At 59.6% G+C, this 12819-nt stretch overlaps 2 protein-coding genes and 1 pseudogene across 6 annotated transcripts; all 3 read left to right on the top strand.

Moving 5' to 3' along the window:
• The first annotated feature begins 284 nt into the window (after window positions 1-284).
• LY6D (lymphocyte antigen 6 family member D) lies at window positions 285-2045 on the top strand. Its single transcript, XM_001083864.5, has 3 exons — window positions 285-442; window positions 1232-1330; window positions 1483-2045. Exons 1-3 carry the CDS (start codon window positions 295-297, stop codon window positions 1707-1709), a joined length of 474 nt encoding a protein of 157 aa, XP_001083864.3. The 5' UTR covers window positions 285-294; the 3' UTR covers window positions 1710-2045.
• Window positions 449-1225, top strand: LOC144330882 (uncharacterized; annotated as a pseudogene).
• Window positions 2046-8737: 6692 nt separating the features above from the next.
• On the top strand, window positions 8738-11622 carry LYNX1 (Ly6/neurotoxin 1). 5 transcript variants are annotated; one of them, XM_015146096.3, is made up of 5 exons: window positions 8738-8948; window positions 9963-10229; window positions 10549-10764; window positions 10970-11077; window positions 11307-11556. In XM_015146096.3, exons 3-5 carry the CDS (start codon window positions 10713-10715, stop codon window positions 11501-11503), a joined length of 357 nt encoding a protein of 118 aa, XP_015001582.3. In that variant the 5' UTR covers window positions 8738-8948; window positions 9963-10229; window positions 10549-10712; the 3' UTR covers window positions 11504-11556.
• Window positions 11623-12819: the final 1197 nt, after the last annotated feature.

The raw sequence follows: 12819 nt of genomic DNA, 5'->3' as shown, positions 1-12819 counted from the left end.
GTGGGGAGTGGGGGGTGGGGTAGCGGGTGGCAGGTCAGAGACAAAGTGACCCAGGAACAGACGGCAGCACGAGAACAAGACCCACAGAGACAGAGAAGTGAAAGCGGGAGAGACGGAGGCACAGCAGCTGCAACAGCAGGGCCAGGAAGCCACTGGGCCCCGTTGCGGAGGGCAGACCTCTGCCTAGGGGGGCAGCAGAGGCAGTGCCCAGGGACAGCCAGGCTGGTGGGCGTGGGCCAGGCAGGGTGGGGCAGGTTCCCATCCTGGGCTGACGCTTGCACAGAGCCCTGCGGAATGCCGCTGGCTGGCGGACTGCCCACCCCCGCCCAGCCCGTGCCTATAAGGCCTCCGCAGTGCAGGGGCCCCCACTGCTCCCAGATGACACCAGAAATGAGGAAAGTCCTGCTGCTCCTCGCCATCCTGGCCGTGGCTACGGGGCCAGGTGAGGGGCTGGGCCAAGGGGACGGGCAGGTGGGCGGGCGGCTCTGGCCCGTGTGGTCACCAAATACTAGGAGCCTGGCGCTGATGACCTCTAGGCACAGAGAACCCCGACACTGGGCGCCAGACTCTTCAAATTTAAAACAACACGGAGCCCCAATCTTAAGTAGTGTCAGATTTACAATGTTTCAGAATCTGAGGATGTCAGAATTGATTCCTGGAGTCACGGACCCCGAGAAAGTGGCGCAGGGGATTGTCTTGAGATGCTTCTCACTGGGAGGGCAGCCATCTAGCCCCTGCCACCAGCCCCTCCCGGTCCCCAGGTCTCCCCCAGCATAACCCAGGACAGCCCAAAGGCCACCAAGCCCTTCCCGTTATAGGCTCAGAGCAGCCAAGCTGGCTGCCCCTGGGGCCTTAGCTCAGTGAGGCCCTCGGAAACATGGCCATCTCCTCCAGCGACAGCCCCTGGGGTGGGGACAACAGCCAGTGTCCTGCAGACTGCTCTTGGCAGTCACAGAGCTCCCTGAGGCCTGGGAGGAAAGGCCTGCAACACACCCTAGACAGGGCCGGGGCAGGACGCCTCTTCCAAGCCGGCCCAGGCCGGAGCACCTGTCCCCGGAGGCTGCATTCAGGACACAAGCCCCACCAGGGCCCAGGGTCCGGAGTTGGGGGCCTAGGGCAAGGGCAGCAGGGCCTCTGTCCAGGAGGGGTCTCTGCGGGTCGGGGAGTGGGCCCTGCTGAGTCACCAGGAGGCCTCTGCTGGGCCCGCTGAGCCCGACTCCCTCCCCGCCAGCCCTTGCCCTGCGCTGCCACGTGTGCACCAGCTCCAGCAACTGTAAGAAGCCTCAGGTCTGCCCGGCCGGCTCTCGCTCCTGCAGGACCATGCACACAGGTGAGCAGCATCTGTCCAGGTTTCCCTGGGACTGGGGGGACCTCCCTGGCACTGGGGGGACCTCCCTGGCTGTTGTGGGTGCTGGCTGGGAGGCTGGCAGGGATTGGGGGTCAGAGGTAGCTGCAGGCCTGACCACACTCACCTGTGCCCAGTGGAGCCTCTGAGGGGGAATCTGGTGACGAAGGACTGTGTGGAGTCGTGCACACCCAGCTACACCCTGCAAGGCCAGGTCAGCAGCGGCACCGGCTCCATCCAGTGCTGCCAGGAGGACCTGTGCAATGAGAAGCTGCACAATGCTGCACCGACCGGCACCACCTTCGCCCACAGCCTGGGGCTGGTCCTGGGCCTCCTGGCCCTCGTCTTAGCCCCCAGCCTGTGACCTCCCCCCAGGGAAGGCCCCTCATGCCTTTCCTTCCCTTTCTCTGGGGATTCCACACTCCTCTTCCCCAGCCGCAATGGGTGTGCCAGGAGCCCCAGGCTGAGGGCTTCCCCGAAAGTCTGGGACCAGGTCCAGGTGGGCATGGAGTGCTGATGACTTGGAGTAGGTCCCACAACCCCACAGAGGATGTAGCCCCTCTACAGAGGATGCAGCCCCCAGCCGCATGGAGGGTGGGGACAGAAACCCTGTGGATCCCCGGATTTCACACTCCTTCTGTTTTGTTGCCGTTTATTTTTCTACTCAAATCTCTGCATGGAGATAAATGATTTAAACCAGTGTGGTTTGTCTGTGCTATTCTGGGACGGAGGAGGTCAGGGGTGGGCATCAGGCCACACAGGTCCCCTAAGCCTCCAGCACATGTCCCCTGGGCCAGTCGTGGAGCGATGCCTGAAATGGCACCATCTGTCCCCACCCTGGGAGGGCAGGCTGCTCAGATGCCTCCCCACTGCCCCAGAGGCGGAGGGCGCTCCTGGGGTGAGGCCTGAGTAGGAGCCCAGGGCAGAGGGCTCACAGGCCCTTCCCGCACACAGCACCTAGGGTAGAAGGGGCTCCTCACCCTTTCACCCTGGGTCGTGTCCCTGAGACCGGGGTTCAGGAGCCTCCAGAGAGGCCGGCTTGGGACATCCCAGGCCCGACCCGAGCTTCGGAGCCAAGTAGGCACTGACTACCTACAGCCATCGCCCAGGGCCAGTCCAGCTGCCCAGGGAAAGTCTAGCCACAGCCTAGGAAAAGTCCCATGGACCCCGTCCATGGGAACCCAGCAGCCCCTTGGCCAGACCTCACCAGGGTGAAGTTAGACTGGGCAGGGAGCATGACGCAGGTAATACGGGCCAGGTGAGGCTGCTCAGAGGCAGGGAGGGTTCCGTGCCTACTGCCTGGGTTCTGGCTGTATTTCGGGGATGAGGCTGTGACGTGGAGTGAGAAGAGGCCCAGGCAGAGGCCCCAGCAAGGAGCCCTTCTCCTTCTGGAGAGGGCCAGAGGTTCCCGCAGGCTGACCCCACATCCCCGGCAGGTGAAGTCTCAGGCCTTACCCAGTCAGAGCCGAGCTCTGCCTTCCCCCAGGCCAGCTCCCTCACAGGCCTGGCCTGGAAATTCCATGGTGGCCAAGCCCCCTCTGGCAGTGGCCAGCAGACGGTGGTGTAGCGTGGGTGGCAGCTGGTGAGGGGTCAGTGGTGCTCCCCGGCCCTGGGTGCAGGCACTCAGCTGTTTGTCCAATGCACCATGAGACCAGGAGGTGAATCATGATTTCGGGAGGCCTGCTCTTAACATGTGTCCATCCTGCTTCCCCTGGGATCCAGGGCCACTGTGCAACCCCATCCTGGAGGGCTGCCTGCCCAGCCAAGGCCCTGCAACCCAGGACTGGGTCTGGGTGAGCTTCACTGTCTCCACCTTGGGATCTCCCTTTTCCTCACCCAAGCTCCATCTCCCCAGGTGGCCAAGGTGGGTCACTCCTTGCCCTGAGAGACCTTAGGCAAAGCACTCCACCTCCAGGCGCCTCCGTTTTCCTCCACTGGGCACCCACCTTGTGCAGCCAGCACCCCATATGCTGCCTGTGGCTGTAAATGGTGGCCCTGGCCTCCTGCAAACCCTCAGCCCTCCTTCCAGCCACTCCAGGGCTGCAGGCATTTCCTGTTCCCCTCGTGCGCTCCTGGGGCCCCAGACCCCACCTAGTGCTCCTGCCCTCGGCTGGAACTGCGGTGGTGATGGTGCTGGTCTCATAGTGCGTTGGACAAACAGCTGAGTGCCTGCACCCAGGGCCAGGGAGCACCACTGACCCCTCACCAGCTGCCACCCACGCTACACCACCGTCTGCTGGCCGCGGCCAGAGGGAGCTTGGCCACCATGGAATTTCCAGGCCAGGCCTGTGAGGGAGCTGGCCTGGGGGAAGGCAGAGCTTGGCTCTGACTGGGTAAGGCCTGAGACTTCACCTGCCGGGGATGTGGGGTCAGCCTGCGGGAGCCTCTGGCCCTCTCCAGAAGGAGAAGGGCTCCTTGCTGGGGCCTCTGCTGGGGCCTCTTCTCACTCCACGTCACAGCCTCATCCCCGAAATACAGCCAGAACCCAGGCAGTAGGCAAGGAACCCTCCCTGCCTCTGGGCGACCTCACCTGGCCCATACTCCCTGCATCATGCTCCCCGCCCCCTCCGGTCTAACTTCACCCTGGTGAGGTCTGGCCAAGGGGGCTGCTGGGTTCCCATGGATGGGGGTCAGCTCAGGCAGCTGGACTTGCACTGGGCGGTGGCTGTGGGTAGTCAGCTCCCACATGGCTCCAAGGCTGGGGTTGGGCCTGGGGTGTTCCAAGCTGGCCTCTCTGGAGGCTCTTGAACCCCAGTTTCAGGGACATGACCCAGGGTGAAAGGGTTACGGGGACCCTTCTCCCCCTGAGTGCTGGCATGCGGGAGGGGCCTGCAAGCGCTCCTGGAGGACTGCGTAGGAGCGCCCCCTGGTGGCCACCAGAGAGCCGGGTGCTGGGGCTCCTGCACAGGGAAAATCCGCCCTCGCCCAGGCCAGTGCCACTCATGGCCCCATGTGTGCCCTTTTCCACACCACTCTGGACAGGTGGCCTGAGTCCTGCCAATCCTGTAGGACAGGGTGTGCGAAGGCACCTGGGCATGGGAGTCGGGCAGAGAGCAGAGGGGTAGGAGTGCCCAGGGCGCAGACCCACCCATCCCCACTTCCGCGTGGGGAAACTAAGGCTGGGCAAGGGAAAGTAACTCCTGCCACTTCACGGCAGGCTGGCTGCAGGAATCCTCATTCAGGGCCCAGGGAATGGGAGTGCTCTGTGCCCAGTGCCGCCTGGAGGCAGGAGGGAATGCCACCTCCCCCACCACTCCCACCCCTGAAAGTCAGGAAACCAGGGCTGCGGCCACCAAATTCCAGGATGGAAGGAGGAGGCGGTTCTGTCGGGGTCAGGGAAGACTTCGCAAAGCAGCGGCGGGTATAGGGACAACGGAGCAGCATGGGTGAGGCTGTGTGCGCGCCCTGGGCAAAGGCCCAGAAGTGGAAACCGACCTGCAGGATCCAGAGAGGGCCAGGCTGCCTGTGTGGCTGCCGTGGGGCCTGGGAGCTGGCAGGACTCCAGACCAAGCCCAAGGACAGTCACAGCTGCTAGCCCATCACTGCCCTCTGCCCTGCTCCTCCAAGGGTCCCTAGCTCAGTCTCCCAGCCTCCAGGCTGCTTCGCTGTGACCCTGCTGGACAACTTCTCAACAGTCCTGGACACAACCTGACCCCAGCCCCAGCCAAGACCCTGTCAGGCATCATCAGCCCCACATAGGGCCTGCAACCCTGTAGGTGTGGACAGCACAGCTGGCCAGATGGGGGCCGGCAGCCCTGCCTTGTGTCCCTAGTGCCCCTGAAGGAGGAGCTCCCTCTGCCGGAGCCCCAAGCTCAGAATCTGCAGGGAGATGTCTTAGGCACAGGATTGAGGGGTGGGGCCCCAAGGCACAGATGTTGAGGTTCGGCCAGCACCCAGGGGTGGGGCACTGACCCTGTCATGGGGTGCATGGCTGACTCTCCTGGCCCATCACCAGGATGCAATTTTCTCTATGCCTTAAAAATGGAAATGCTAAAAGCAGTCAAAGCACAAAGTCCAGACAGAGGGCAGCTCTCAGGGAGACTGCAAAAGCGACCGACGAGGTCCTCTGACAAGGGATCCTTCCTCCACCTGCTCTGAACATCTACTCTCCTCACCATCCAGTCGGGCCTGAGCTCCCACCAGAAAGGAAGGAGCATTATTTGGTCAGGTCAGGGGGGCCCACGAGCCTCCCTTCATGCCCAGTTTGGGCAGCCAGATCCCACAGACAGCTCGAGGGGCAGCCCCAGCCGCCCACCCCACTGGGAGCCCCCAACTCAGGAGCAGCTAGCTTTGGTTTGCAAGAGTCCTCTCTCTGGTCCTGCCGTCCAAGCCGGACTGGGAGGGTTGCTGGGGTCCTCCTCCTGGAAGTGCATTCTCAGACACTGGTCTCATTGATTTTTCTCTATTTTCTTTTTCTACCGCACTTTTTATTTTTATTTTTTTAATTTTTGCTTTTATTTTTGCTATTTTCTTTATTTTGCTTACCTTGGGTTTGATTTGCTCTTTTTGTTCTAGTTTCTGAGGGTGAACATTTAGGTAGTTTTTTTGGAGAACTTCCTTCCCTTCTAAAAGAAGTTTTACTTCTTTTTTTCTTCTAAAAGAAGCATTAGTGCAAAATTTCCCTCCAGGGCCCACTTCAGCTGCATCCTTTGACTTTGATGAATTGTGTTTGCATTTTCATTCAGTTGGACATATTTTCTGATTTCCTTTTTGGTTTCTCCTTTGACCTATAAGTTGTCTAGAAATATGTTGTTACTCAGTTTCTAAATATTTGATGATCTTGTAGATATATTTCTGTTATTGATTTCTAATTTAGCTCCACTGCAGTCCACGCAAATAATTTGTATGATTTTAATCCTCATAAATTTACTGAGATTTGTTCTATGGTGCAGAATACAGTATGCCTTGGAGGACATTATCAGTAAACAAAGGTGTGTTTGTCTTCTGTGAGGTGGAGTGTCCTGTAAACATCAGTTGGCCGTGTTGGCTGGTAATTTGGTCCACATCTGCTTCCTTACAGACTTTTTGTCTATCTTTATCATTTCTTGAAAGAGGAGTGTTGAAATCTCTGTTGTTGTGGATTTTCTTTTTCTTCTTTCAGTTCTATCAGATGTTGTTGGTGTTTTGCTTTGTGTATTTTGAAGCTTAATTGTTAGATGCATACATATTCAGAATTGCTAAGTCCTCTTCATGAACCGATCAGTTTGTCATTTGGTAATGTCCCTCTTTTTAAATGTTTTCTTTCTTTCCGGTAGAGACAGTGTTTTGCTGTTTTGCCCAAGCGGTCTCAAACTCCTGGCCTCAAGCAATCCTCCCACCTTAGCCTCCCAAAGTGCTGGGATTACAGGTGAGAGCCACCACACCAGGCCGGTAATGTTCCCTCTTTGATTATAGTCTTTGCTTTAAACCTACTTTGATATTGACGTAGTCATGCCTGCTTTCTTTTAATTGGTGTTAGCATAGTATATCTTTCTCCATCTTTTTATTTGTATCTTAATTGTGTTTTTATGTCTGGTGAGTTTCTTGCTGACAGCATATACTTGGCTGTTTCTCTTTTTATCCAATCTGACAACCTCTGTTTTTAACTGAAATGTTTTTGTTTGTTTCTGAGGCAGAGTCTCACTCACTCTGTCACCCAGGCTGGAGTGCAGTGGCACCATCTCAGCTCACTGCAACCTCCGCCTCCCACGTTCAAGCGATTCTCCTGCCTCAGCCTCCCAAGCAGCTGGGATTACAGGCATCCACCACCATGCCCAGCTAATTTTTGTATTTTTTAGTAGAGAGGGAGTTTCACCATGTTGGCCAGGCTGGTCTGGAACTCCTGACTTCAAGCGATCCACCTGCCTCAGCCTCTCAAAAGGTTGGGAAGACAGGTTAGGATTACAGGTGTGGGCCACCGTGCTCGGTCTAATTGAAGTGTTTAGATGACATAGTGTCATTATTGCTGTGGCTGGGTTTAAATATATGTCATCTTGCTATTTGTTTTCTATTTCCTTTCTCCCCTTCTGCAGTCTGTGTAACATGTGTTTTTATAAATAATTCTGTATCATCACCTTTGTTGATTTATCAACTAGAGTGCTTTGACTTTTGCTTTTTTTTTTTTTTCTTTTTTTAGTAACTCTTTAGTGTCTTAGTATGCACCTTTGACTTACTAGTCTGACTTCAAGAAATAGGAGACCACTTCACATGCAGTAGAACAGATCTACAACAGCGAACTTCCATTGTCCCTCTCCTGGTCTTCTTGTATTACTTTTTTTTTTTTTTTTTTTTTAATTTGACACAGGGTCTTGCTCTATCACCCAGGCTTCAGTGCAGTAGTGTGATCACAGCTCACTGCAACCTCCACCTCCTGGGTTCAAGTGAGTCTCCCACCTCAGCCTCCTGGGTGCAACCACAGGTGTGCACCACCACGCCCAGCTAATTTTTTGTATGTTTTTAGGGATGAGGTGTCTCTACGTTGCCCAGCCACGCCTGGTCTAGAACTCCTGGGCTCAAGCGATCCACTTGCCTCAGCCTCCCAAAGTGCTGGGATGACAGGTGTGAGCCGTGGTGCCCAGCCTGTACTACTGTTATCATACAACTTACTTCTACATTTGCTACAAATTCCTTAATACATTGTTATTATTTTTGCTTTAGGAAATCAACTACCTTTCAAAAATAAGAAAAAAAAATTACCTTCTATTTCCTATTTCTGGTGTCCTTTATTCCTTTATGTAGATCAGTATTTCTGCCTGAAGAACTTCCTTTAACACAAAGGTCCCCAACCCCCGGGTCATTAGGAACCACGCCACAAAGCAGGAGGCGAGCGGCTGGCGGGCGGGCAAGGGAAGTTTCATCGTATTAATTCGTCGTGGTCTGAGGCTGAAGCCTGCGACACCCTCCGGTTCTGACCTATGCGTTTCTTTCACGCCTCTTATCCACCGGAGTGTGAGCTCCATGGCGTGGGAATATTCTGGAACGTCGGCTGGTTTTACTCTCTGCCCTCTCCCCAGCTCCTGGCACAGGAGGGCGCGCATTACCTGTCGGCAAACAGAACCACCAACTGGCCTAGTTTGTTGGGGACCGAAGGATTTCCTGGAACCAGAGCCCGCTTGCCCAGAAGGCATGGGGTATTCTGTACCTCAGGCCCACAAAAATGTTTTAAAGAAAAAAATGAGCTTTAGGGTCGAAGAAAAGGTTTTATTTTTCTTTCTCACATTGGAAAAAAAATGAAAACTTTCGCACTCATGAAATTTTATTACATTTTGCCAAAAACAGAACCAATAATGTAAGTATTTAAAGTTATGTAAAGACAATTATTTAATGTTAACATTATGATGGTGAGAGGGACCACGGAGCACGGGGCTGCCTTGCAGGCCTGCCTTCCAGCTTTGCTCGGGGGGGACCAGAAACGGGGGCGGAGCGCGGGGGAGGCAGGCGGAGGCCATGGGCAGCGAAGCGGGCGCGCCAAAGGGCACCAAAGGGCGCCAGTTCCGGAACTGCTGGGACTGGGCTGGAGGAGCGCGGAGCTGGGGCGGCACCGCTGGTGCCAGCCCACGAACGACGCGGTGGGGGCGAGTGGGCGGAGGCGGCTGCGGGGAAGGCTGGGCTGCGGCGGGAGCCGGTGAGGACAGCCTGCGGAGTGCCCGGGCGGAACACGTGGGTCTGAGGGTCGCTAGGGAGTCCCTGCGTGGCTGCCCGTGTCGGCGATCCAGATGCCTGGGCTGGCCTCGGGGTCCCAGCGCTGGCCCGGCGAGCCGACGGTCCGGGGGGCGGGGCCGGGGCGGGGCCTGCGGTGAGCTCGGCTCGGCGGGTGCCCAGGAGGCGGGGCCGGGCCGGGGCGGGGCCTGCGGTGAGCTCGGCTCGGCGGGTGCCCAGGAGGCGGGGCCGGGCCGGGGCGGGGCCTGCGGTGAGCTCGGCTCTGCGGGTGCCCAGGAGGCGGGGCCGGGCCGGGGCGGGGCCTGCGGTGAGCTCGGCTCGGCGGGTGCCCAGGAGGCGGGGCCGGGCCGGGGCGGGGCCTGCGGTGAGCTCGGCTCGGCGGGTGCCCAGGAGGCGGGGCCGGGCCGGGGCGGGGCCTGCGGTGAGCTCGGCTCGGCGGGTGCCCAGGAGGCGGGGCCGGGCCGGGGCGGGGCCTGCGGTGAGCTCGGCTCGGCGGGTGCCCAGGAGGCGGGGCCGGGCCGGGGCGGGGCCTGCGGTGAACTCGGCTCGGCAGGTGCCCAGGAGGCGGGGCCGGGGCGCGGCCGGGGCGGGGCCTGCGGTGAACTCGCGTTGGGCGGGCCGTTCCGGGGGCGGGACTGGGCTGGGCCTGCGGTGAGCATCCAGCGATGCGGCAGGGGTGCTGCGGTACACACAGACACGCGTACAGTTAGACCGAGGCAGGCACCTACCGGCGAGCGGCCGCGGGTGACTCCCAGGCGCGGCGGTACCTCAAGGTGGTGAAGGTCACAGGTGAGGTCACCCTGAGAGTCCCGCTCGCGCCAAGAGCCCTCCCCTCCACCCGGGACCGCAGTGTTTGGGGCGGGGCTCTCAGAGAGGGGGAGGGAAGCTCGCAGCCGCAGGTCTGGCCTCACCCAGGCCTTTGGCATCCTAGGGTTGGCCTGGGCAAATGTGTCCTGAGAGACGGATTTGTCGTTCTCAGGAAGGCGTAAGTTTAATTTAGCTCATCCCTGCTGGGGAGCTTCTGCGGTGGCCGAGGACTCAGACAACCCTAACCAGGGCTCTGGAGGTTTTCCTGGAAGAGGGGACCCCAAATAGGGACACCCCAGAGCAGAGGGGAGGGGAACAGCGAGAAGAGACCCAGCCCTTGGGCCCAGTTCTGCCGTGGCCAGCCATCCGGCCCCCAGGGCCCTGCGTGGGATGAGGTTGCAGACCACCTCCAGAGGACCTCTGTACCAACCACCCCCTGGTAAAATCCTTGTTTAGGCCTGGTATTTAAGGCCCCTCTGCCCACCCCCACTCCTCTAGCACTGCCCCTCATCCTCCCCCCATCTCTCCTCCCTCCAGCGCTACAGGCTGTTTTGAGCTTTTGCAGGCGCTGGTCTCTGATTGAAATGTCCCGATCTCTTCTCCCTTCTTGTCCCCTCCCAAGTGTCTCCTCCTCCAGGACCCTTCCCTGACACCCACTGAGTTGGGTGGCTCCTCTGCCCACTGTCATCCCTGCCCAGGCCCCCCATGGGTCCTTCAGGCCCAGCACTGACCACCTGTCTTTGCCACCTGCTGTGCAGGGCTGCAGCACTCCCAGTAGACCAGGAGCTCCAGGAGGCAGGGCCGGCCCCACGTCCTCTGTGCGCCACCCTGAGTTGGATCCTCTGTGCGCCACCCCTGAGTTGGATCCAGGGCTAGCTGCTGTTCTCCTCCCCACTCTCACGCTGCCCTCCTGCCTGCAGCCATGACGCCCCTGCTCACCCTGTTCCTGGTGGTCCTCATGGGCTTACCTCTGGGTAAGATGGACAAAGGACAGAGGGATGGACAGACCCACGTTGAGGGAAGGTGGGCTGAAAGCAGGGAAGGAGACCAGAATTCCCAGCGACCACCCCTCTTTCTAGCCCCCTGCCCTGGGGAAGGTGATGGGCTGGGGACCTGATGGGCTGGAGGAGGGGCCTCTCATGTTCTGCGACCCCCGTTCCCTTCCCACCTATCTGCCAGCCCCAGTCCAGGCCTTGGACTGCCATGTGTGTGCCTACAACGGAGACAACTGCTTCAACCCCATGCGCTGCCCGGCTATGGTTGCCTACTGCATGACTACGCGCACCTGTGAGTCTGGGGGCCCTGCGTGGCCCTGCCTGGGGAGGATGAGGGGGAGGTTCTGCCCTGCCCCTGAGCATGTGGAGGTCCTGAGGAAGGAGGCTCTCCTGTCCCCGGATGCTGTCTAGGAGTTCTAAGCTGAGGGGCCCTGCCCTGATGGCCTTGGATGCTGGTGTGGGGCTGGCTGGGCCCCCTGCCCCTCTTAGCGGAGCTGGCTCACTGCCCTGCCCCTCTGCAGATTACACCCCCACCAGGATGAAGGTCAGTAAGTCCTGCGTGCCCAGCTGCTTCGAGACTGTGTACGATGGCTACTCCAAGCACGCGTCCACCACCTCCTGTTGCCAGTATGACCTCTGCAACAGCGCCGGCCTTGCCATCCCGGCCACCCTCGCCCTGGCCCCCGTCCTCCTGGCCACCCTCTGGGGTCTGCTCTAAAGCCCCTGAGGCAGACCCACTCAAGAACAAAGCTCTCGAGACACACTGCTGCACCCTGGCACCCAGTTCACCCTGCCTCACTCTCCACCCTCCCTGCGACCTCCTCAGCCGTGCCCAGGGCTGGGACTGTGGGCAAGAAGACACCTGATCCCCCCCAACCACCACGCGACCTCACTTCGAGGCCTTGACCTTCCGATGCTCTGTGGGATCCAAAAGGGCTGGGGGCACTGGCACAGTGCTGTTTATGGGGAGGGGCCCAGTCAGGAAGGGAGCACTGATCAGATGGGAGCTGTGGCCAAGTCCACCTTCTGGGAAGCCCTAGGAGAGGCCCCTGCCTCAGCCTGCCCCGGGTGTGCTGGGGCACGGGGAAACGAGGACCTCCCCCAGGTGGGGTGGTTGGGGGGACTCTTAGGAGGAAAGGCTCTTCCAGGCCTAGGAAGGCTGTCACACTTCCTACTGAGGCCAGGAGCTGCCAGGGCTGGTGCGGGATCAGGGCTGTGGGAGGAAGGCCTTCGGCACTGGCCCCTGTGCTAGGAAGGCTGCCAGGCCTGCATTGGAGCCACCCCCTGCAAGGGAGGGGTGGCCATGCCTCAGCAGGCCCCAGTGCCCCCGAAGCTGTAGAAGCTTTTCCGGGTCCAGCAAAGGGTCTGTGTCCTCTCAGTCAAACTCCTTGACATTTCCCACCCCCTCATGGGGAGGGCGCTGGGCCTGAGGCTGGCAGGACCTAGGGCCTTGCTATATTTGGTGGGTCCTGGTTGCTGACCTGGCCAGCGCTATTCCGGGCAGGGAGGGAAAGGGGCAGGGCAGGTGGCCCGCTGAGGCCTGGTCCCCAACCACAGCGGGACCTGGCCGAGCAAGGCAAAGGACACGGGATTGGGGGATGCGCCCACAGGCTGGAAGTTGGGAGCAGCCTGGGGCAGTGCAGGGGCAGGGGTGGGGAGGGCGAGGGCTGGAGGATGAGACCCAGCCCCTCCCCACCAGCAGGATGCACACAGTGAGTGGGTGCCTCCATCACCTTCCACCTGGGACTGCGTCCATGGGGAGGACAGGGTGGAAGCTCCAGGTGGGTATGAGGACTCCCAGGGACCCCACCCCAGGCCTGTGAAGCAGGGTTCAGCCCAACACCCACCAATTCGTCCCAGATGCAGGTAGCCCTGGGAGCATCTGCCCCCGCTGCAAATGGAGCCATTGGGGGCATGAGACCTTTTGGTGCCAGCAGTCACGCTGCACCTGAGGCCCCCACCTGACCAGTGCTCCCAGCTCTGGTGTCCTTGGAGGAGCCCTTCAAGCCATCCCGCATGGGCAGGATGGTGACA

Source organism: Macaca mulatta, chromosome 8, assembly GCF_049350105.2.
Source record: "Macaca mulatta isolate MMU2019108-1 chromosome 8, T2T-MMU8v2.0, whole genome shotgun sequence".
Taxonomy (NCBI): domain Eukaryota; kingdom Metazoa; phylum Chordata; class Mammalia; order Primates; family Cercopithecidae; genus Macaca; species Macaca mulatta.
The sequence above is the reverse complement of the archived record's forward strand: the minus strand, read 5'-3'. Positions and strand labels throughout refer to the sequence as shown.